The sequence below is a fragment of the Hordeum vulgare genome, chromosome 5H, assembly GCF_904849725.1.
Source record: "Hordeum vulgare subsp. vulgare chromosome 5H, MorexV3_pseudomolecules_assembly, whole genome shotgun sequence".
NCBI lineage: Eukaryota > Viridiplantae > Streptophyta > Magnoliopsida > Poales > Poaceae > Hordeum > Hordeum vulgare.
In genome coordinates, this window is record NC_058522.1 from 533,434,111 (window position 1) to 533,459,821 (window position 25,711).

The 25,711-nt window shown below is 43.2% G+C and overlaps 1 protein-coding gene across 1 annotated transcript; it reads right to left on the reverse strand.

Moving 5' to 3' along the window:
• Positions 1-477: 477 nt before the first annotated feature.
• Positions 478-7,330, reverse strand: LOC123452392 (probable transcription factor RL9). Its single transcript, XM_045129039.1, has 6 exons — positions 6,514-7,330; positions 6,278-6,354; positions 5,843-5,891; positions 5,418-5,685; positions 1,300-1,408; positions 478-881 (listed from the first exon to the last, which is right to left on the reverse strand). Exons 1-6 carry the CDS (start codon positions 6,926-6,928, stop codon positions 657-659), a joined length of 1,143 nt encoding a protein of 380 aa, XP_044984974.1. The 5' UTR covers positions 6,929-7,330; the 3' UTR covers positions 478-656.
• Between the last annotated feature and the right edge of the window lie 18,381 nt (positions 7,331-25,711).

Below are 25,711 nucleotides of genomic sequence, written 5' to 3' on the forward strand. Positions count from 1 at the left end.
ATGTTGTTGGGCCAGGAAGTCTAGCAAAGGGCTGGACCGGAGGTGGCATTGGGGTCCAGTTTTTTTGGAGGGCTTAAACAGCAAGTTGTCGTTTTTCTTAAAAAGAACTGCCTGTCTCCAGCTTAGAAAATAAACCACTTCTTAAATTTGTTAAACCTTCTAAATTTGTTATCCCATAATTAATTCAAAAGCCTCATTGAATGAAGTAGATGGCTTATGAAAATAGCTGGAAAGGAGACGACTTATTTTTTAAGGTGTCAAAAGAATTTGTTGTGTCCCGCATCTCGTGACCATCTAGTCGGTGCCTCCGCCACCGTTCTTTCGAAGGATACGGTTTCTCCACGGCGGGCTCGTCCAGGAATGACATCTCGATCGCCTATTCAGTCCGTCAGATTTCTCACTCATTTCCCCCCTTTTTTCACATGTTTCACAGATGCACTACACCCACATATGCTGCCAGAAGACTGAAGCACGTAGTACGAACCAACAAACAAGCCGGCCAATCCACTACATTTCATGCTCCACCATTTTCAAGCCAAACATCAAGCTCACTCTCTCACCGAACATACTGAAATCCAGTCGTCACAGCCATTAACTGATCAATGGTTAGCAGAGTGAAATCAACCCCAAAAGAAAGAAGAAGCCGCATCTTTTCTTCACAGGTATTTCAGGCTCAGTTCTTCCGGGTGCTCCATGCTCCAGTCGTGCCTCCCAAGCGATATCTCCAGGTTGGGCGCAAAGGTGTCGTCCGCGAGCAACTCGTAGCTTGCAAGAGATGGAGACGAGCTCGCAGGGCTTGAACAGTAGTTCCCAGAGATCGCCCCCTCCACGCTCCCATGTGCCCCCATCGGCAGGTGACCGGACACCTCCTCCTTAGATGCCTATTCACCATTAAGCAATGCAAATGTCATAAAATGTACATGCATGAAGTTATCTGAATTATACTGATGTAGGAGAGTATAAGCCAAGACTTTGCATTTTCAAAAAACAAATTGTGTTCTATTCAAGAGACTACACACGCCATGAATGATAACTTTGCCCTGAAAAAAAGAAGAAGACGATGAATGGTAATTCCCGTAGAGGAACAGTAGATCACACACAGTATACGTACGTGCAGATCAGTTTTATGGCCCGCATAAATAGTAAGTGCTCCGAAGTCCAAAAGAGGTTCAACAGAAGCGATCGATGTCACACATGTGGCCTGGTGGAATCAATAGGGGTACGTACGTGCTCCTCCGCACTGCACCCTTTTCATTTATGCCTGTGATCTCACACATAGATGCGCGCGTGAGTACGTACCTGAGGAGTATCTTGAAGCGCTGCTGAGTAATCAAGCTTCTGACACCGGTGCAATGAGTCAACAATCGCGACGCCTTTCTCGAGCACCACTGGTGCGAGGTCAGCCCTCCTGTAGTCAAGAAATTAAGGGCGCCATTATCATTTAATGCAGGACGTATGTATGATGAGTAAATGAAATCAGAAACGCAGGAGATACCAGTGTACTGCAGGAGCCGCGGGTACAGCCCGCATAAATAACAACAGAAGGTTAATCAGCATCTATGTGGACCTACTTATGTGATGCATGGTTTTCCCTTTCAGTTTCAGAAATATTTCAGCAACAACCGAAATCATTAAAAATCATTGTATTTACTATTTAGTGATGGACAAAGGTGTGATAGCTTCCGGGTATCCCTATACCCTCCATGAACAGTACATTCAAAAACAATAGAAAAGAAAATATGAAAAATATGAAACTTTACAACATCAAATATGGTCAAACTTTTATAGGTTCGTACAACTTTTCATAACAAAATACCATGTACAGAAAGGTCTACACACAAGTTTCAGATTTCAGTGCTAAAAGTGCTCAAAACTTCAAGCACTGAAATCCTTTTTCTTGTGTAGAGCTCCTTAAAAGTTTTTTGGCATGAAAACTTGCGAGCACCTATAAAATTAAAACATATTTGATATGCAAAGTTTCAGATTTTTTATTTTTTATTTAAATTTTACTGTTCATGGAGGGTGTAGAGGCACACGGGAGCTTTTTTTAGCACCGGCGACGAAAATCGACCGAGCCGCGTCCACAGGACGTTGTTTTGCTTCAGATTTGGCAAAAAGTAGCCCCAGCGACCCCAGGCTAAATCCAGCCCCCCGGAGGGCGATTGGGACGTCCGACATTGTTTTTGCATGTATAAACCCCACTGGTCAGCCTCTCTCATCTCTCTTTCCTTTTTTTTTTTATTAAACCCATCATGTGCATGCAAAAAAGAAATCTCTCCTGTTTCCATCTCTCTTTTCATGCGGCCGGCTGGGGTGGAGACACGTGAAATTTTTTACCCCCACAAACCAAAATTTTCGCCAGCAGCCCCTCAAACGGCAAAAAAATGCCTTCTGACGGGTCAAACGGTTGGAGATGCTCTTAACCCAACCCTGTAATATCGAAAATGCTAGATCTACTAAAGCCTACATAAGTTTACTAAACCTTCCAACTAATCTAAAGATACCCCCTGATTTTCAGGGGTGGGTGGGCCTCATCCTTCTTTTAATTCAATCAGTTATTGCCAAGTGAGACTATTACGTAAATGTACGTAAACATTTACGTAGATGTAGCATTGCTCCTGTAATATATGCAAGTCTTATCATCGCAGACACGCACGAACACCGTCCCATATCTCCTTTGTAGCTTTCCCCGGCGACTGTTCAATCTGTGAGCAACGTACAGCGACGGCGTTGGGGCGTTGCACCGGACATGGGAACACACCCCCGCCTCCATCCGTCCCTACGCCATGTACATACCGAGCTAGCAAGACACGGACAAGCCGGAAAACGCATGCTGACCGCCTTCAACCGATCCACGCATGCATGGATGCATGCACCAGCAAAGCTGGCCAAAAACACAGAGCCCCAGCGCTCTTGTTCGCAAGCGGGATCACCTCCCGTTCCATATCCACGCATGCATCCATGCACCGATCGAGACACACACACACACCCGCGGATCTGTTAATTGATCATGATGGCGTCGATGACCAGAGAGTCTGTCGATCGATTTGAGGAGTGGATCATCAGGGCCGGCCGGCAGAGCATTATTATTACGAGTGGGCGCGCGAGGACAAGGGGAAGCGTGCTCCGTGCATGGGCTGCATGAGAAGACAACGGGAAGGGGCCGATCGGCAGGGGACACAGCGGCTACAGGGAAAACGCTGGTTGTCGCCGCTTCAGAACAAACAAAGGAAAAGAAACGGGCGACTGTTGTCGCCCAGTTCATCGCGCGCTCGCCACTGCTGCTATGGATTGTATCAGGAAGCTAGGGGATGGATGGATGGATGGGGAGTGGAAGATCTGGGGCTGTACAGCACAGGAGGTAGTGGGGGAGTTCAACGCGGGCGGCTATTTTCTTCTGAGGATCATCATCATTATTGGTTAGCTGCAGAAATTAGGTGAGTGTGAGTGCTTCTGGTCTGTGTTCTTGGGAGATGTTGAGTTGCCCGGGGCAATCAGCTATAGAAAATTGCTGAATTAGGTTCCAATCAGCTATAATATTAGTTTCCAGATTATTGCTCTAAGGTTAGCATATAATACCAAAAATGCTGAATTATACCTCCATTCCATACTCTAGTGCATACAGATTACTATTTTAAAAAGTCAAACTTAGCAAAACTGGATCATGTTTATAGACAAAATTATCCCTTTTTTTCTCTTTCCACAAAATAGGATAATACGCCTCCGGTTCAGAAAATCATGATGTTCTATACATAGTTAGCATACAAAATATAAAGTTTTGTTCATCAATATTTTCCAAAATAGTTAATTGGATCATGACGTGTTTGTGCCTAGGTTGGGTCAAGATTTTCTAAAACTTTGACCAACCATATTTTCCAAACCATTTACATAGGATAGATGGAAATTATGTGTACATTTTAATCTTGAAAATTAATTTCATAATAACTTATTGTTCGAATTTAATATTATACTGTAGTAGATTCATTTCCAAATTTACGCTGCAGAGACTTTACATATTAAATTCAAAAACACCGGCTCTTTTAAAACTGGAGGGAATAGCAATCTATCTTAATATAAGAAAGTGTAACCACCATAGCTCTTGTGTCTTAGGTTCACCAAAAACACTATTGTAAATAGATTAATGCACGGTAGCCCGTACTAATTAAATATCACATAGCCCACGCCATTGTCCTTATGCCATAGCCATAATATAGTTGGGAGAATATTACACTGAAAGCGACATTCAAAGAAAACTTTGTGGAAACCATGTTTGAAAGTTTCAAAAAAGAAGGTACAAATGTGGGATATTGACAGGACTATCTTATATAGTCATGTCAATTTTCAATTTAAAACATATTACATAATGCGAGCTATGAAAAAGACAAGTTCAACAGTGAATAGTAATGTTGCTGTTTGGCACTATTTAATGCAGATTTTTTTTTCATATTTTACATCCTGTAATGTGTTTGAATTTGATTGCATGGCAATAGAACATCCACCTTCTTAACATCAGTATTTTTAAATATTTTTTTTAAACTTCAAAACATTATTTTCGTATGTTTTTACCGATTTCCGTCGAATGTTGGTTTCAGTATAATATTCTTCCAATATAATTTGAAATAACAGGTACAAGATATGCCTGTTATATATTGACAGTAGGATATGCCTGTTATCCTCAACTCGGATTTTTTTGAACTGAACTCAACACATTTTGTTCTGATGTTAAAGATGCAATTAGCAGGCGCCAGCAGGCTTACACTGCTCCAACTGGCTAACATGTATCGATGTATACGGAAATAAGGTCACCAGTTCTACTCTTATTTTATCAGGTCAGTTGCTAATACACTTGGTCGAGATACAACCAACAGATAAAACTAGTGATTTTATGGCTGCCATAATTTGCGCAGAAAATACTCAGACATGTAAGCAGATTTCATGCCCATGCTGTCCTTTTCCCATTGTAAGTAGTACCTACATAGGTTAGTCACACCCCCCCCCCCCCCCCCCCCCCCCCAAAAAAAAAATCTAGTCCGCCGATCTAAGAGTAGAGTAGATAAACTGTGATGCACCGCTGAAATACATAACCTTTAATTCAGAGAACAGAAAAGAAACCAACAAATGGCCAATTTTATAATACAATACTTTTTTCTAAAAATGCAACAAACATTGAAGTACAGACGCATGGATCAATATTAATTTGAAATCCTTAAGCTTAATCATCTACTTGCAAAAGAAACAGATTCTAAGAAACGCCCCAGAGGTACATATATACATGCATGCATGTGTTAACTAATTTGGATTAGAAAGAAAAGTTCAGAAGAAGAAGAAAATTATAGCATTAAGATCGGAGTGTAAAGCCCACGGATAAAAGCAACGGAACAGATTAATAAGTGATGTTTGTGGACATCCAGGCATACCTCGGGGGGATGGGTGGAGGAGGAGGCGATGGTACCAGCACCACCAGTGGAGCCGCTGCAGCTGCTGCCGCTCCTGTAGCTGACGCACAGAAGAAATGCGCAGCGGAACTAGTCGTCGCGGCAGGCGCCGAAGATGCCGCGGCTGCCACAGGCGCGCCGCAGAAGCCAGCCATGTCGACATCACAAGCACGCAGCGTCGCTACCACTCCACCACCACCACCACCACATCCTCTTCCTCCTGCGTCCACCACCACCATCTGCTGCTCGCCTGCGAAACCATCCATCCATTGATCGAGCACCACCGGTCATTCATTCATTCCACGGCATGGAATTAACAGGACGGCCGTGTCTCTATCTGCCTTGTACTTAGGCGCGGCATTGGAGAGGACGATTTCAGGGAGAACTAAAGCTGCGTATGTGTGTACCTGTGGCGACGTGCGACGATCGGTCTGTGCCTTTCACCGTCCTATACATCTGCAGATTTGACCCCCAAGGGCCAAGGGGAACAGATAGATCAATCAGGTGCTAATTTGTTAGTGCGTTTAATTACATATATGCAAGCTGAAGGTGGTGAAATTAAGCAGTTATTATTATGAATATAATAGAGGCAGTAGCTAGCTAGATGCTGTTTGTTTGTCACCTAGTACTTGACCGGGGACAAAGTACATTTGTAGTTACCAATAGTAAGAACGCCCACACGTACGAGTGGTGAAAGGAAAAACAAAAGGAGGCCATCATGCACACAAGATTCGCCATGTTTTCTTGCCTTGTTGCATGCATGGCGCGGTAGCTTCTCTCCTATTCCCCATCTTTTTTTTAACATTTTTTCTCTCTTGCGCACGCACGTACGTACTACGTACCTGCAGGTGGCTCTTGACGTGCGCCAGCGTCAGATCCTTGACGTTCATCAGCTCCAGCACCGACTTGGGCGTCGCTCCTGCCGGGGACAAGATACATAGAGTGCTGGGGTCAACGGCACGGCAAGCTCGCCGGAACTGAGCGGACATGGCTTAATTCCTTGGTCAACTCAGGCAAAAGGAATGGAGATAGTCGTCTGGCTCTAATGCCCATTCACGTGTGAGGGTGCTAAGCTTACTCTCGTGGCCCCCGAGGAGCTGGACGGCGTGCATGAATCGCGCGTGGAGCGCGGTGGTCCACCGCATCCGCGGCGCCCGGACGCTCCTCTTCGAGCCGCCCGGCGGCGAGGCCCTGCCGGCGGCCGCGCGCTTGAACGCGCATCCCTGCGGCGCCTGCGGGTGGCTGGGGCGGCCGGCGTCGGCGCGCACCGTCGACGTCCCGAGCCCCAGGCTCAGGCCCGGGGGATCGCCGCCGGAGCTAGGGTTTGCAAAGAATCCCACTTCGCCGCTTCCCTCCGCGTCAGTCCCCGCGGCTGGTTCCGTCGACCGCAGTGGCTTCGCCGCCGCTGCGGGTGGGCCGCCGGAGGAAGCCGTCGACGAGCCGGCGGGCGGGCTTATCCGGAGGGAGAGATTCGGCAGGTTCCTTTGCAACATTGCAATGTCGAACCAGACGACTAGAGCTCAATGATCAAACGGGATGGAGCAAGAGCCAGGAACGCCACTGCTTCCAAGATCACGAGTAATCGTATGCTGGTAGCTTCTTGGGCTAAGAGAGAGCCATGGATCGAGGAGGAGAGTTAATTCGCAGCAGAGGCGATCGAGGAAGAAGAGGAAGAGGAAAGAAGAGGGAAAAGGAGGCAAGGAGAGAGAGGGATGGCAAAAGTCGGGACAGTGGAACAGTCACTGAGAAAGAGAGGGCCGGGCGAGAGGTGGGGGGTGGTGGATTTGAGCAAAAGTGGCAGCGGTGAAAAGGAGTGCGAGCGAGTGAGTGACAAGCAAGGGAAAAAGGAGGGGCTTGGAGCCTGGGGGCAGTGATGAGGGGAGGAAAAAGATGTGGTGATTAGGTCATGAGTGGTTTATGATTTGGTCGCCCTTGGGAATGCCGCTTAAAGAGGTGTGTGTAGGGAGGGCCGGGGCACGTAGTACGTGAACTTTAGAGGGGCAGGGTGTATAGGCTGAAGGTACTGGTACTTTGAAGGCCATAATGGAGGTACAGTTGCTGTTCCTGGTCTTCATGTGCAAGCTGACAAGTAAACGTATATAGGAGTACTATACACGATGGTATTTCGGATGTGGTCAAGATCTACACGGTTCAAAACCCTTGGCCAGTTCTGTGTACGATGGTACACTTTGGTGTAGATAAATGTCGCCAGTTATTTGTTTATTTTGACGGAATCTCGTCAAAGGCGGGAAGCTCCCACATTGCATTAAGAAGAAGCGGGCTGGTCACTTGGGAAATCGGACCCAAAAGCGAGCGAAGCACCGTTATTTGATAAAACCGGCGAAATCCACACATACTGTACTTTCTATCAAGACATATCATCCAGGTCTCACCGTTCTGCTTTTGGTCTTCAAGAAATTCAGAATATTTCTGAATTCCCGTTTTTGCGCTGGATTGGATCACCGTCATTCCATTTTCCCTCGTAATGAACTGAAAAAGAGACTCTCACCGCTGAGAACGAGACGGCAGAGGGAGTGGTTCTTCTCCTGTGTAAGCTAGCTGCTGGAACCCACTGAGTTCAAGTCCGAAAAAGGATTGGACTCTGCGACATCGACCGACGCGACCTCATCCAAAAGTGCCGGTCTTCTATGATAGGAATGGGGTATTTGGAAAACATAGTTGCTGCATTTAGTTTTCGATAGTCGAAACACATTTTCCAGGTTCCATCTTTCTTCAACACCAGAGCTGCTTTGGGGCTTGTACTGGGGCTGATTACAACATTTTGCAACAGCTCCTCTACTATCCTTTCAATCTCTGTTTTCTGGGTGATAGCATTTCGCGGGGTGGTTTGAGGAAGGGACAGCTTGTAACCCACGACTTACTACTACGAAGATTCTGGCGGAGAGCTTTTCACATATAGATAGGTAGGGATGAGGAAGCTCCGTAGTCAACTAATAGATAGAAAATCCACCTTGTGAACCATGTTTGTCTTAAAGTACTGTCTGAGAAGGAATATACCTGTTCCAATCCCTCTAGTGGCTATACTGATTGACATAGGTAGGGCGAGATCCGGAGCAAGGACCCTAAGAATCTGGAAGATATCTCGAGAAAAGGTTTTAGCACCGGTCTCTCATATATGTACTCCAGTTTATCCGAAGTATCCCAATGGTGTAAGACCGCCGACCATCTGGACCCCCCTTTTCCTTTGACCAACGGGTCCTCGAACCCATGGGGGTTACGAATCATTGATTGATTGATTGATTCAAGGTAGCTTTAGCCATTGTGGGTAGAAGCTAGTCGCCAGAAGCGAAGCAGCGATCTTCCGGGCCCGGCCGGCTGATGGAAATAGACTGACTACCGGAGATATTCGTGTTACTTCGTCTGCACTTGTTTGTACACGAATGCGTGAGTTATACCGAGTACTCGGTAAATTATGGACAACTTCAAATCTGCGTTTTTGAGAGGGATGATCCACTTCGCAAATATCGATCGAAACTCTCTAACAAACATGGAAAACAAACCTATCCTCGGCATCCAACTGTTATAAAAGAATGGAAGCACAATTGTTGTTGGACCTATAAACCCTATTATTTTTGCAATAAAACCATTTAGACCTCTTTGGTCTAAATTGGTAAATGTTTTTCGATTTTCCCGAAGGGGAGGCTCTAGTTGCCAAGTAAGAAAAGATCTCGGTAGTTCAATTCATGCATGTGAAAGCTTATCTGCCAGATACAGATGATACTTGCCACTACTTGACCGAAACTGGGACTTGAGGAGGAATGAAATTCTAAGGGAAATCAATCAACTAATTGAAATAGTGATATCGGTATCGGAACTCTGGAGAAGGGCCCGGCCTAAGGCGAGTTTTGTAGGTGGACGTATCGAACTAAAATAAGATCTAAGATTGACATCTTGATACAATGATTTACCATAATAATAAATAGAGTCAATGGTGACAGAGCCGTGGGAAGAGTCGCTTCTTTTTTGCGGCGGGGGCTTCCATTCACCAGCGCAGACTACATACACGTGCTCTGTGAACCGTGCTAGATAGTCACCCAAGCAAAGATAGAAAAGGTCAATATGAAGGAGGAGAAAGAAACAATAGTAATGTGGTCCCGGGCATCTAGCATTCTACCCACAATGGTTGGCCATACAATTGCGATTCATAATGGAAAGGAACATATACCTATTTATATAACAAATCCTATGGTAGGTCGCAAATTACTATTATTCTATACCAACCCCCGGGTCTTGATTGGCATGCAGTACTTGACCTGGGACAAGGCTTCACCACAAAAAGTTTCCATGCAACAATAATGTTGCCGATGCCTATTAAAGTTGATGAAAATGTAGGTCCATATTTCTCTACTCATAAGGGGTTGAGGCAAGGGAATCCCCTTTCCCCTCTCATCTTTGATCTGGTTGTTGATGCCTTGCAATGCTGCTGGATAGAACCAAGTAAAATGGACTCAGGAGGTGTTTGTTTAGAGGGACTTTTTGGTGTAGGGACTAAAAAAAGTCTCTTTTAGTCCCATCTAAACGAAACATGAGGGACTTTTAGGGACTAAAAGTGGGCATTTGGGACTAAAGAAAGAAGTCCCTAAGGAAGAGTCTTTTTGGGACTTTTTCCAACAGTGCCCCTGCTTTGAGCATGTCATTCAATAACCTCTAGTCCATTAGTAGGGGTAACATGATCTTTTAGCATGTCATTTAATAACCTCTAGTCCATGTTTAGTCCCTGAAACCAAACAGGTAGGGACTAGAGACTTTTTAGTTGGAACTAAAAAAGTGCTAGGACTTTTAAAACAAACAGGGCCTCACTAAACGGGTGTTAGAGGGAAATATTGATAATCCGGTCGACATGCTACAATATGTCGATGACATAATTTTCTTGCAACAAGATGATTATGATAGTGCTCATAATTTGAACTTTATATTTTGTTTGAACAAATGTCTGGCCTAAATATTAATTTTCATAAAAGTGAACTTTTCTTATCTGGTGAGCCTGCTAATAAAGTAGAAGAGTTTGCTAATATTTTCATTTGTCCTATAGGATCTCTTCTTATGAGATATTTGGGACTACCTATTGATAAAAAAGTTAGAAGTAAAAGCTGGAAACCTCTTGAAAATAAGGTGGAGAATAAATGCAGCCACTCGCGGGGCAGATTTCTTGCTAGTGTTGGTAGAATAACCCTTATTCAATCCTCACTAAGTGGCATTCCTTACCTCATGATGTCCTTTTATGGGCTCCCTATGGGGGTTAATAAGAGGATGAGTTCTTTTAGGGCAAGGTTGTTATGGCAGGAGGGAGAAAATAAAAGTAAGTACCGCTTTGTGAAATGGTCTGAATTGTGCAGGCCTAAATATATGGGGGATTAGGAATTCAAAATCTGGCTTTAATGAATAAAGCTTTACTTGTAAAATGGTGGTGGAAACTGTTTTACTATTGATTTGTGCTGGAAAATGGGAAGAATATGAGATTTTGGGAGGATAGATGGATTTAAATAAGGCCTTAAATATAATTTCGCTAGGCTATATAATTTATTTTTTCACAAAAATAAGTCATTAAAGGATTTTTTTATAAAGGCCTTGACTATGTTAGCTTTCGAAGGACTCTGGATGGTGATTCTTCGGAACTATGGGAACATATTAAGAATAGTTGTGCTGATGTGACATTGAATAAGGAAAAGGATAAAATCATTTGGACTTTGTGTAATAATGGGATGTATATAGTTAAGTCTTATTATAGATATTTAATTGAACATGGGGTGAAGTATCCACATAACTCTTAGTGGAAGACCAAAATGCCAACGAGAGTGAAACGCTTTCTTTGGTTGGGGTTACGTAATAGTATTATGCGTTCTGACCAAAGATAACTTGCTTAGAAGAGGGTGGAATGGAGACAAAAAAATACCCATTTTGTATGCAAGATGAGAGCGTGGATCATTTGTTTCTATGGCCAAACTGCTTGGAATGTCCTCGAGTGTGCTTTTGACTTGCAGAAAATAGTGATGTAGCATACGACAAGCCATGAAGACTGCATAGGTGATGTCTACTCAAGGTTCTATTCTTGCAGACTATGTTGGGCCTCCAAGCGCAGAGGTTTGTAGGACAGCAACAGTTTCCCTCAAGTGGATGACCTAAGGTTTATCGAACTTAGGGAAGTAGAGGTTGAAGATGGTCTCTCTCAAGCAACCCTGCAATTAAGAAACAAGAAGTCTCTTGTGCCCCCAACACACCTAATACAATGGTAAATTGTATAGGTGCACTAGTTCAGCGAAGAGATGGTAAAATATGGGTGATAGGTGCGGCAAAGCAAGGTAATATAAATCTGTAATAAAAAGTACAACAAGGTAGCAAGTGACAAAAGTGAGCATAACGGTGTAACAATGGTGAGAAACAAGGCCTAGGCTTCATAGTTTCACTAGTGGCAACTCCCAACAACATTAACATAGTGTAATCACATGATATTTCCACTAAAACATGCAATGGTGACCTACTCGGAGGTCATTCCTTTGTGATCAAGAGAGGACGGGTATTATGTAGGCCTACAAAAGCACACCTCAGAGTTCGTAGTTCTCATCTATGGATTTCCCAATGTCACCACGGCCATCCAAAGAGAGTACCACAATCACCACAACGTATCTCAAGGATAGTCAAAGACAAGCACCAAGAGACTCTCAACCTTCAATCAATTCACAAAAGAGGAAACCACTCATGAAAATATTCTTCTAATCCATGTCCAATAGATCGCTGTCACCATGGTCTCGGGGAATATACTAGATAAGATCAAGTGAGTACATCAATCCAATACATAGAAGAAGGGGAAACATCATGGGATCACCCTAGGTTAACATAGCCTATGATCACAATCAAGATCACATCATGGGAGAGAGAATTAACCACATAGCTACTGTAGAAGACCTCAGCCCCGAGGAGGAACTACTCCCGCTTCATGGAGGGAGGAAGCAACGTCGATGGAGATGAATCCCGAGGCACTTCCCCGTCCTGGTAGGGTGCCAACATAGGAATTCTGGTCCCTCAAAACTTGTTGGCGATGGCGGGGGAGATCGGAATTGCTTCTGGAGAAAAGGCTTCCAAAATCAGGGTTTCCTCCACGAGGGTAAAAATAGGAGCGAAGGTAGGGCAACAAAGGGGGTGGGCCCCACCCAGGCGGCCTCCTCGCGCGGCTAGGGGGCAGGTCGCGCCACCAGGGCGCCTGGAGGCCTGGTGGCCCCCGTGTGGCCCTCCTTCGGCCATCTGGAGTCTTCCGGAATACTGATTTTTTTAATATTTTTTGTGAATTTTTTGGGCACTATAAATATGGGTATAAACCTACAATTCACAGACATCAGCAGACAGAAACTGGCACTGGGTGCACTAAGTTAGTAGGTTGTTCCAAATATGTTGAAAAAGGTATGAAAGTGTACAAAACACATAGCAATATCACCCAAAACTTGCATGGAGCAAGCAGAAATTATAGATACGTTTGGGACGTATCAACATCCCCAAGCTTAATTCATGCTCGTCCTCGAGTAGGTAAATGATAACACAAATAATTTCTGTGGTGACATGCTAACACATATATAAGAACTTCAAAGTAAAGCAAATAAGATATCCAATTCAAGTCAAGATAATAACAAGCAAGAGTCTATATCTAGTATTGAAACTAGAAAAGTAAGAACATAAAGGTGCAATAGCTCTCGCTGTCCATGACTCGAATGTCTCCAAATGGTGTTTGCGTGCAAGAAGTGGGAGATGGGTTTAGAGCATAAAAATATCATATAGTTTAATTGAGAATTCAATCTACTAAAACTTCACACTTGGTCTCCTTCAGAATCATATTTTGACTCATCCCGAGAGTACTAGTCACGCACAAGTCAAAATGATCCTCTCCCTTTCGACTTTGAGCACTCATGCAATGGATGAGCGCGAGCAAGATATGTTGGCACTTAGGATGGCAAAGAGAATAATTATGGGGAAGGAAGACAAAAAAAGGTGTGAAAGGCTCACATCAATGAGGACAACCATAGGCGAGAGAAAGCCAAATGACAGATATTATGTGAGGAGTAGGGATTGCCATGCAACAGATGCACATATGAGCTAAGGTAAGCTCTCCAATGGAACTAGTGGGGGTGCATCCAACTTGCTTGCTCATGAAGACCTAGAGCTCATTTGAGGAGGCTCATCATTGGAATATAAAAGCCAAGTTCTATAGTGTAAGGGTTCCCACATAGTTGTGCTTGAATGATAATCTCTATGGAGTACAGATATAACAATGGATTACGAGTGTGGATCTTTCAAAAGGAATAGTAGTGTTGCCCCCTTCTCTTTTTTTTCCTTTTTTTCTCTTCCTTTTTTCTTTTTATTTTTTGTGGCCTCTTTGGCTCTTTCTATTTATCTCTCATTTGTCCTCTTTAGGATCTTTTCATGTATCCTCTTTTGGGATCTTTTAACTTGTCCTCTTTGGGATCGTTTCCTCACTTAAGGGAAACACTCTATATTTTACAAGAATAAAAAGAAGATCTTCACACTTTATAAGAAGTACTCAACATAAAGACAAATGAAAACTATCATGATGTATGCAAATGTATGCCTCTGCCAGTGTAGTAGGATATGCAATGAAACTAGCGCGTCATGTAGCAATGATAAGGGCAAGGCCCAACTAGCATGCAGATCCTTGATCAAGCAAAAGCATGTATGACATGAAGATCAAGTAATGAGATGGTGGATGTTGCATGGCAATGTATCTCGGAAAGGCTATGCAAATGCCTTAATAGGTAGGTATGGTGGATGTTTTGAGGAAAGATATAACGAGGCTTATGATTACAGAGCGTATCATGCCAAGGGTTTGGATGCACCGGCGAAGTTTGCACCAACTGTCAAGATGAGAAAGGGCAATGCACGGTACCGAAGAGGCTAGCAAAGTATGGATGGTGGAAGTGCCAACAATCGAATACTCGCATTAGTCTGAAGAACTCAAGCACTTATTATCGGTAACTCTCTATCTAGTCAGGAGATTCACAAAGAGACAAGCACCCCGAGGAGGAGTGTTTGGGGGTTTGGTTATCCTTGCGCATCCTCGACCCATGATAACGTGAGGGTAGTCTATATATTCCAACCCCTCCAGAGGTTAGCGATCCATCTATTAGCTAGAGTTCTCAACTAATTTTTTTGTTGTTTTTGAAAATACACACGGATTTACCAAAATACGACTCCTATCACTAATAAGCTCAAGCTCCTGACACCAAAAGTCCAAACATTACTCAAATCAGTACCTAAAAACTATTGCAAGTTACTACTATACTTAAATTGCAACCTCAATTACCTACTCATGCAAGACACACAACTCAGTGTAACAAGCTAATTCTCTAAACAAGATAAGCATGATAACTCAAGAGAGTTCCAAAAGCATGTAAATAAAAGTTCTTAGAAAGATAAAGCGTGAAAACTAAGATCTAAGCATGACAGCAGCTATGAAAAGATAAAGAACACACAAAAAGATAAGCATGAAAACCTATGTTGTGTTCTATGGTGGAGTGGAGCGTGTTTCTCCCCCAAATAAAGAAGGCTAGGGTCCAACTTTCTATGAACAGCAAGGAAAACTAAAACAAACTAAAAAGTAAAGAGCGGGATGCTCCAAGCATAGCACATAACATATGAAGTGATAAAAATATAGCATGGAGAAGGACAAACTGATGATTGTTGATGGAGAAGGGGATGCACGGGGGCATCCCCAAGCTTAGACTCTTGAGTCTCCTTGAATATTTCTTGTGGGTGCATGGGGGCATCCCCCAGCTTGAGCGCTTGACACTCCTGGATCTTCTTTCATCATCTTCAATCACATACTAGAAAACTCTCTTCATACGAAACTCATCATAAGCTGATTAGAGTGGTTAGTACCCATAATAAAATATTTTTTATCCTCTGGAAATAAATATTTTCATGAAGAGATACCGTTTATCAAGATTGCCAAAAAGTTTTTGCAAAGAAAAAGCAAGCTTAAGATTTGCAAAACGATGAAAACGCAAAACGTGGCAGAATCTGTGAAAAACAGACCATCAGGTAGTAAATAATTTTTTCAGGGCACTTCTGAAACTCAAATAAAAAAAAATCAGAACAGACGCGAGAAATCCAATTGTATAGGACATACTGTCAAAAACTTTCAGATCAAAAAGATCACTGGTGATTTTTGGTGATTTTTCCGTCAAGCAGACAAAATATGTTTCTGGAGATCATGTCACAACTTTTGAACTTTCTTGCAATCGGAGGCTAAAACTTGGCACAAAGCCTAAAAATAAAGATACAATGATGTTGCTACAGTTGTAACACACATCAAGACCACTGAAAACTGAAAGTAAAAACTCAAAGTAAATATAACAAGGGTTGTCTCTCTAGAGCTCTTTCTTTATAGCCATAAAGATAGGCTTAAGATTTTAATGATGCTCTCGTAGGAATAAGAGTTGTAGAAAAAAAGAGAGCATCAAGAAGCAAATACCAAACACATTTAAGTCTAACATGATTCCTATGCATAGGAATATTGCAATAGAATAATTCATTGAAGCACAAAGCAATAAGCATAGGAAGGCAAAACAAGTGTAGCTTCAAAACCTTCGACATAAAGAGAGGGAACCCTATATTATTGAAATATCTATAAGCATATGTTCCCTTCTCATAATAATTTTCAGCGGGATCATGAATAAACTCAACAATATAAGTATCACATAAAGCATTGTTACCATGATCCACATGCAAAAAAGGTACTCTTAATCTCCACATAAGCATAATCTTTCTCATTGGTAATAGTGGGAGTAGGACTATCATAAACAACGTGAACACATTAATTGTGTATTGAGGAGATGGTGTTCAGCAAGGGAGTAATTCCGTCCATGATTATGACCAGTTTCATATGGATAATTTCTCCTTATGTTATAGGTATCTTTACAATGACTATAGATAGGAGTTATAACATCATCATGGTAGAGAAGAGCATTATTATTGCTAGCAACTATATTTGTAAACATGTTGTCTTTATTCTTACTAGGAAAATAATTATCAATTATCACATCACTAATGGGTAAAGGACTTGCAATCCTATCATTCCCAAGATTAGAGCTTTCCATATCATCATTTTCAAAGTTGGTACCAAAAAGATTTTCAAGATCATAAGTAGCATTATCATCATCTTGCCAATCACAATAAGTAACATGCATATCATAATCAAAATCATCTTAAATAGTACCTACGTACTTATCATCAAAATAATAATGAATGCAATCAAGCTCACCATCCTCCATAAATTTATGTCTATTAGGATAAAAGTTGATGCGAGGGATATGCTCAGGCCAGGTTGATACCCATTCTTCTTCCTTCTTGTTCCTCTTCCTCCTCTTCTTTTTCTTCTTATTCACCTTAGGAGGGAGTGGTTGGAGAGGAAGCTTCTCCAAATATTCTGGTTTATCATTAGAAACAATAGGGGAAACTTGGGCGAAACTCTCCTTTTTATTAGTGGAAACATAAGAGACATTTTTATGCTTTGGTAAAGTTCCCTCCTTTCTAATCTTACTTATGTAATCATTTTCATGGCAATTAACAACACAATAGAGATGGCATTTTTGCAAAGTGTTGTTTATTCCTAAGGCATTATCATCTAGCCAAGAAGTTTTTTCTGATAACTCTTCACACATAAAAAATAACATAAGTTCATCATAAAGATCAGAAGTGATCATGTTATCACACAACTGATTAACAATTATGTTTTGGAAGTACATGCATTGAAAATTAAAGTGGCCCTCTATACCACAAAGTTCACAAGTAAAAGGATAAAGGTCACACAATTCTCTAGCAATTTCATTTAAATATCTACCGCAAGTGATTGTTCTTTCATGCTTATGTTGTTTACAATACTTCTCTTCTTAAATCATAGGCCTTTCACAAGGTCTATCCACTCCACAAAAATTAACATGCTTATATAACAACTTATTTTTAAGGAATTGGATCATGAATGTTGCAATTATCATTAACAATTTCATTTTCTTTGCAAATCTCTTTAAAAGGTTCATGATGCTTGATCCAATTCTCCTTTGGCATATTAAGATGTGAAGCAAAAGATTTGAGGAAATCAACGAGGAGTTGAGAATCAAACCCAAACTTAGCACTAAACTTATTAAAAATTGCAGTTTCAACAAAGGCCTTAATGCAATCATACTCATAATTTATACCTGACTCTTTACCTTTGTCGATCTCCCAATATTCAGTGTTGCGTTGAATTCTTTCAAGCAGTTCCCATTTAGCATCAATCCTTTCGTTTGTGAAAGAACCCATAGAGGAAGCATCGCACAACTCTTTATCGTGTCAAGAGAGCCTCACATAGAAATTAGTAATAATCATATCTTTGGGGAGCCCATGGTTAGGACATTTTAGCATTATAGTTTTCAGTCTCCCCCAAGCTTGAGTTATGCTCTCTCCGTCATGAGGATAGAAATTATAAACATAATTCCTATTCTCATGGACTTCATGAAGAGGATAAAACTCGGAGTAAAAGAAAGACTGGATCTCTTCCCAATCCCATAGGTGAGAATCATCTAGTAGCCTATACCATTCCAATGATTTTCCTTTTAGTGACAAGGCAAATAATTTCCTTATGACTCCATCTCTTGTCAAACCCTGAAATCTTAAACAACTCACAAAGTTCTGTAAGTTTCAACAAATGAATGCTAGGATCGACTGTTCCATCTCCTGCATAACAATATTTCCTAATTAGTTAATCATCCAAAGTGGTATTTCAAATGGGATACATTCAGTAGGTGGAGGAGACTTCTCTACCACGGGTGTGGTAAAGCGGCCTTCCCTAAGCAGCGAACTAAGAGTGCAATTTTCCATAAGACTAACTAGTGAAAACAAAAACAAGAAACGAAAATATTTAATTGCAAGATCTAAAGATATACCTTCAAGCACTCACCTCCCCAGCACCAGCGCCAGAAATAGCTTGATGTCAACGCACGCTTATATTCTTGTAGACTATGTTGGGCCTCCAAGTGCAGAGGTTTGTAGGACAACATCAATTTCCCTCAAGTGGATGACCTAAGGTTTACCGAACTCACGGAAGTAGAGGTTGAAGATGGTATATCTCAAGCAACCCTGCAATTAAGAAACAAGAAGTCTCTTGTGTCCCCAACACACCTAATACAATGGTAAATTGTATAGGTGCACTAGTTTAGCGAAGAGATGGTAAAATATGGGTGATAGTTGTGGCAAAGCAAGGTAATATAAATCTGTAATAAAAATTACAGCAAGGTAGCAAGTGACAAAAGTGAGCATAAATGGTGTAACAATGGCGAGAAACAAAGCCTAGGCTTCATACTTTCACTAGTGGCAACTCCCAACAACATTAACATAGTCTAATCACACGATATTTCCACTAAAACATGCAATGGTGACGTACTCGGAGGTCATTCCTTTGTGATCAAGAGAGGACGAGAATTATGTAGGGCTACAAAAGCACACCTCAGAGTTCGTAGCTCTCATCTATGGATTGTTGGGTAACGTAGCATAAATTCAAAATTTTCCTACGCATATTCAGATCTTCCTATGGAGAGACCAGAAACGAGAGAGGGGTAAGAGCATCTTCATACCTTTGAAGATCGCTGAGCGGAAGCGTTGCTAGAACGCGGTTGATGGAGTCGTACTCGCAGCGATTCCGATCTAGTGCCGAACTACGGCACCTCCGCGTTCAACACACGTGCAGCCCGGTGACGTCTCCCGCACCTTGATCCAGCAAGGAGGAGGGAGAGGTTGGGGAAGAACTCTAGCAGCACGACGGCGTGGTGTCGATGGAGAGACGAGGTCTCCCGGCAGGGCTTCGCCAAGCACCGGCAGAGAGGAGGAGGAAGAAGAGCGGGGCTGCGCCGAGAGAGAGGGAAAACCATGTGTCTCAATGGCCAAAAGTGCCCGATATATATAGGGGAAGGGGAGAGGGGGTGCCACCCCTAGGGTTCCCACCCTAGGGGGTGCGGCAGCCCCCCCAGATGGGAGGTGCGGCGGCCAGAAGGGGGAGGAGGGGGCGGCGCACCATCTGGTGGGCCTTAGGCCCACCTGGCCTAGGGTTTGCCCCCCCTTTTCTCTCCCTTGCGCTATGGGCTGAGTGGGGAGGCACACCAGCCCACCTAGGGGCTAGTTCCCACCCCCACTTGGCCCACCTTATCTCCCGGGGTCGTTGCCCCCCTTCGGTGGTCCCCCGGGGCCACCTCCGGTGGTCCCGGTGGTCTCGATACGTTACCGGTGATGCCCGAAACACTTCCAGTATCCAAAACCATCCGTCCTATATATCAATCTTTACCTCCGGACCATTCCGGAGCTCCTCATGACGTCCGGGATCTCATCCGGGACTTCGAACAAATTTCAGTAACCTCGTATAACAATTCCCTATAACCCTAGCGTCATCGAACCTTAAGTGTGTAGACCCTACGGGTTCGGGAGACAGGCAGACATGACCGAGACACCTCTCTGGCCAATAACCATCAGCGGGGTATGGATACCCATGATGGATCCCACTTGCTCCACGATGATCTCATCGGATGAACCACGATGTCAAGGATTCAATCAATCCCGTATACGATTCCCTTTGTCTGTCGGTATAGAACTTGCCCGAGATTCGATCGTCGGTATACCTATACCTTGTTCAATCTCGTTACCGGTAAGTCTCTTTACTCGTTCCGTAGCACGTCATCGTGTGACTAACTCCTTAGTCACATTGAGCTCATGATGATGTTCTACTGAGTGGGCCCAGAGATACCTCTCCGTCACACGGAGTGACAAATCCCGATCTCGATTCGTACCAACCCAACAGACACTTTCGGAGGTACCCGTAGTGCACCTTTATAGTCACCCAGTTACGTTGCGACGTTTGATACACCCAAAGCACTCCTACGGTATCCGGGAGTTTTACAATCTAACGGTCGAAGGAAAATATACTTGACATTAGAAAAGCATTAGCATACGAACAATACGATCTAGTGCTAGGCTTAGGATTGGGTCTTGTCCATCACATCATTCTCCCAATGATGTGATCCCGTTATCAATGACATCTAATGCCCATGATCAGGAAACCATGATCATCTATTGACTAACGAGCTAGCCAACTAGAGGCTTGCTAGGGACACATTGTGATCTATTTATTCACACATGTATTACTGTTTCCTGTTAATACAATTATAGCATGAACAATAGACGATTATCATGAACAAGGAAATATGATAATAACCATTTTATTAGTGCCTCTAGGGCATATTTCCAATAGTCTCCCACTTGCACAAGAGTCAATAATCTAGTTACATTGTGATGTATCGAACACCCATAGCATTATGGTTGATCATGTTTTGCTCGTGGAAGAGGTTTAGTCAACGGGTCTGCAATATTCAGATCCGTGTGTACTTTACAAATATCTATCACTCCACTCTGGACATGGTCCTAGATGGAGTTGTAGCGGCGCTTGATGTGCTTCGTCTTCCGGTGAAACCCGGGCTCCTTGGCTATGGCAATGGCTCCAGTGTTATCACAGAAGAGTGTCATAGGACCCGACGCGCTTGGAACCACTCCAAGGTCGGTGATGAGCTCCTTCATCCAAATTCCTTCATGAGCCGCTTTTGAAGCAGCTATGTACTCCGCTTCACATGTAGATGCTGCCACGACTTCTTGCTTGCTGCTGCACCAGCTCACTGCCCCACCATTCAACACATATACGTATCCGGTTTGTAACTTAGAGTCATCCGGATTTGTGTCGAAGCTAGCGTCAACGTAACCCTTTACGACGAGCTCTTCGTCACCTCCATTAACGAGAAACATTTCCTTAGTCCTCTTCAGGTACTTAAGGACATTCTTGACCGCTGTCCAGTGTTCCATGCCTGGATCACTTTGGTACCTCCCTACCAAACTTATGGCAAGGTTTATATCAGGTCTGGTACATAGCATGGCATACATTAGAGAGCCCACGGCTGAAGCGTAGGGGACAGAACTCATCTTCTCTCTATCTGCTGCCGTGGTCGGCGACTGAGTTTTACTCAATCTCATACCTTGCAAAACTGGCAAGAACCCTTTCTTTGAGTTTTCCATATTGAACTTCTTCAATATCTTGTCAAGGTATGTACTTTGCGAAAGACCTATGAGGCGTCTCGATCTATCTCTATAGATCTTGATGCCTAATATGTATGCAGCTTCTCCAAGGTCCTTCATTGAAAAACTCTTGTTCAAATAGGCCTTTATGCTCTCCAACATCTCTATATTATTCCCCATCAATAATATGTCATCCACCTATAGTATGAGGAAAGCTACAGAGCTACCACTCACTTTCTTGTACAGACATGCTTCTCCGTAAACCTGTATGAACCCAAACGCTTTAATCACCTCATTAAAGCGAATGTTCCAACTCCGAGATGCTTGCACCAGCCCATAGATGGAGCGCTGGAGCTTGCACACTTTGTTAGCACCCTTAGGGTCGACAAAACCTTCTGGTTGCATCATATACAACTCTTCCTTAAGGTTCCCGTTAAGGAACGCTGTTTTGACGTCCATTTGCCAAATTTCATAATCATAAAAGGCGGCAATTGCTAACATGATTCGGACTGATTTCAGCTTCGCTACGGGAGAGAAAGTCTCTTCGTAGTCAACTTCTTGAATTTGTCGAAAACCCTTTGTGACAAGTCAAGCTTTGTAAACGGTTACATTACCGTTTGCATTAGTCTTCTTCTTGAAGATCCATTTATTTTCTATGGCTCGCCGGTCATCGGGCAAGTCCACCAAAGTCCATACTTTGTTCTGATACATGGATCCTATCTCGGATTTCATAGCCTCAAGCCATTTGTTGGAATCCGAGCCCGCCATTGCTTCTTCATAGTTCGAAGGTTTACCGTTGTCTGACAACATGATTTGCATCACAGGGTTGCCGTACCACTCTGGTGCGGAGCGTGCCCTTGTGGACCTTCGCGGTTCAGCAGTAACTTGATCCGAAGCTTCATGATCATCATCATTAACTTCCTCTTCAGTCGGTGTAGGCGCCACAGGAACAGCTTCCCGCGCTGCGCTACTATCCTGTTCGAGAGGGGGTGTAATTACCTCATCAAGTTCTACCTTCCTCCCACTTACTTCTTTCGAGAGAAACTCTTTCTCTAGAAAGGATCCGTTCTTGGCAACAAAGGTTTTGCCTTCGGATCTAAGATAGAAGGTATACCCAATAGTTTCCTTAGGGTATCCTACGAATACGCACTTCTCCGCTTTGGGTTCGAGCTTTTCTGGTTGAAGTTTCTTCACATAAGCATCGCAGCCCCAAATTTTAAGAAACGACAACTTAGGTTTCTTGACAAACCATAGTTCATACGGTGTCGTCTCAACGGATTTAGACGGTGCCCTATTTAAAGTGAATGCAGTAGTTTCTAATGCGTATCCCCAAAATGATAGCGGTAAGTCGGTGAGAGACATCATAGATCGTACCATATCTAATAAAGTGCGATTACGACGTTCAGACACCCCGTTGCGTTGCGGTGTGCCAGGCGGTGTCAGTTGTGAAACGATTCCAAACTTCCTTAGGTGTGTGCCAAACTCGTGACTCAAATATTCTCCTCCACGATCAGATCGTAGACATTTAATTTTTCTGTCACGTTGATTCTCAACCTCACTCTGAAATTCCTTGAACTTTTCAAACGTCTCAGATTTGTGCTTCATCAAGTAGATATACCCATACCTACTCAAATCATCGGTGAGAGTGAGAACATAACGATAACCACCGCGAGCTTCAACGTTCATTGGACCGCACACATCAGTATGTATTATTTCCAATAAGTCGGTTGCTCTCTCCATTATTCCTGAGAATGGAGTCTTAGTCATCTTGCCCATGAGGCACGGTTCACATGTGTCAAATGATTCAAAGTCAAGAGACTCTAATAGTCCATCAGTATGGAGCTTCTTCATGCGCTTAACGCCGATATGACCAAGGCGGCAGTGCCACAAGTATGTGGGACTATCATTATCAACTTTGCATCTTTTGGTACTCACACTATGAATATGTGTAACATCACGATCGAGATTCATCAAGAATAAACCATTCACCAGCGGAGCATGACCATAAAACATATCACTCATATAAATAGAACAACCATTATTCTCTGACTTAAATGAGTAGCCGTCTCGCATTAAGCAAGACCCTGATACAATGTTCTTGCTTAAAGCTGGTACTAAATAACAATTATTAAGGTTTAAAACTAATCCCGATGGTAGATGCAGAGGTAGCGTGCCGACGGCGATCACATCGACTTTTGAACCATTCCCGACGCGCATCGTCACCTCGTCCTTGGCCAGTCTCCGCTTATTCCGCAGTTCCTGCTTTGAGTTGCAAATGTGAGCAACAGCACCGGTATCAAATACCCAGGAGCTACTACGAGCGCTGGTAAGGTACACATCAATAACATGTATATCACATATACCTTTAACGTTGCCGACCTTCTTGTCCGCTAAGTATTTGGGGCAGTTCCGCTTCCAGTGACCTTTTCCCTTGCAATAGAAGCACTCAGTCTCAGGCTTGGGTCCATTCTTTTTCTTCTTCCCGGCATCTGGCTTACCGGGCGCGGCAATAGCTTTGCCGTCTTTCTTGAAGTTCGTCTTACCCTTGCCTTTCTTGAAACTAGTGGTCTTGTTGACCATTAACACTTGATGCTCTTTCTTGATTTCTACTTCTGCAGATTTGAGCATCGAGTACAACTCAGGAATGGTCTTCTCCATCCCTTGCATGTTGTAGTTAAGCACAAAGCCTTTGTAGCTTGGTGGGAGAGACTGGAGGATTCTGTCAATTATAACATCATTCGGAAGTTCGACTCCAAGTGAAGTCAGACGACCGTGTAACCTAGACATTTTGAGTATGTGCTCACTGACAGAACTGTTCTCCTCCATCTTACAGCTAAAGAACTTGTCGGAGACTTCATATCTCTCGACACGGGCATGAGCTTGAAAAACTAGCTTCAGCTCCTGGAACATCTCATATGCCCCGTGTTGCTCAAAACGCCTTTGGAGCCCCGTTTCTAAACTGTATAACATGCCACACCTAACCAGAGAGTAGTCATCACTCCGCGTTTGCCAGACGTTCAGAATGTCCTGGGATGCTGCGGGAGCGGGAGGGTCACCTAGCGGTGCATTAAGGACATATGCCTTTTTAGCTGCTTCAAGGATGAGCTTCAAGTTGCGAACCCAGTCCGCATAGTTGCTACCATCATCTTTCAGTTTGTTTTTCTCTAGGAATGCGTTGAAGTTGAGGTTGACGTTGGACATCTACAATATTTATAAAGACAACTTTTAGACTAAGTTCATGACAATTAAGTTCTTTTAATCAAATTAAGTATGAACTCCCACTTAAATCGACATCCCTCTAGTCATCTAAGTGATACATGATCCATGTTGACTAACCCGTGTCCGATCATCACGTGAGACGGACTAGTCACCATGGTGAGCAACTTCATGCTGATCGTATTCAACCATACGACTCATGTTCGACCTTTCGGTCTCTTGTATTCGAGGTCATGTCTGTACATGCTAAGCTCGTCGAGTCAACCTAGGTGTTTCGCGTGTGTAAATCTGGCTTACACCCGCTGTATGCGAACGTTAGAATCTATCACACCCAATCATCACGTGGTGCTTCGAGACAACGAACCTTCGCAATGGTGCACACTTAGGCTAATACGTTCTCAAAATTTTAAGAGGGATCATCTTATTATGCTACCGTCGTTCTAAGCAATAAGATGTAAAACATGATAAACATCACAATGCAATCATATAGTGACATGATATGGCCATTATCATCTTTGCTCTTTCGATCTCCATCTTCAGGCATCGCATGATCATCATCGTCACCGGCGTGACACCATGATCTCCATCATCATGATCTCCATCATCGTGTCTCCGTGAAGTCGTCACGCCAACTACTACTATCACTACTACTATAGCTAACCGTTAGCAATGAAGTAAAAGTAGTAAGCACATGGCGTTGCATCTCATACAAGAAATTAAGACAACTCCTATGGCTCCTGCCGGTTGTCATACTCATCGACATGCAAGTCGTGAAACCTATTACAATAACATGATCATCTCATACATCATACATGCAACATCACAACTTTGGCCATATCACATCACATGTCACACCCTGCAAAAACAAGTTAGACGTCCTCTAATTGTTGTTGGAAGTTTTACGTGGCTGATTTGGGTTTCTAGCAAGAACGCCTTCTTACCTACGTGAC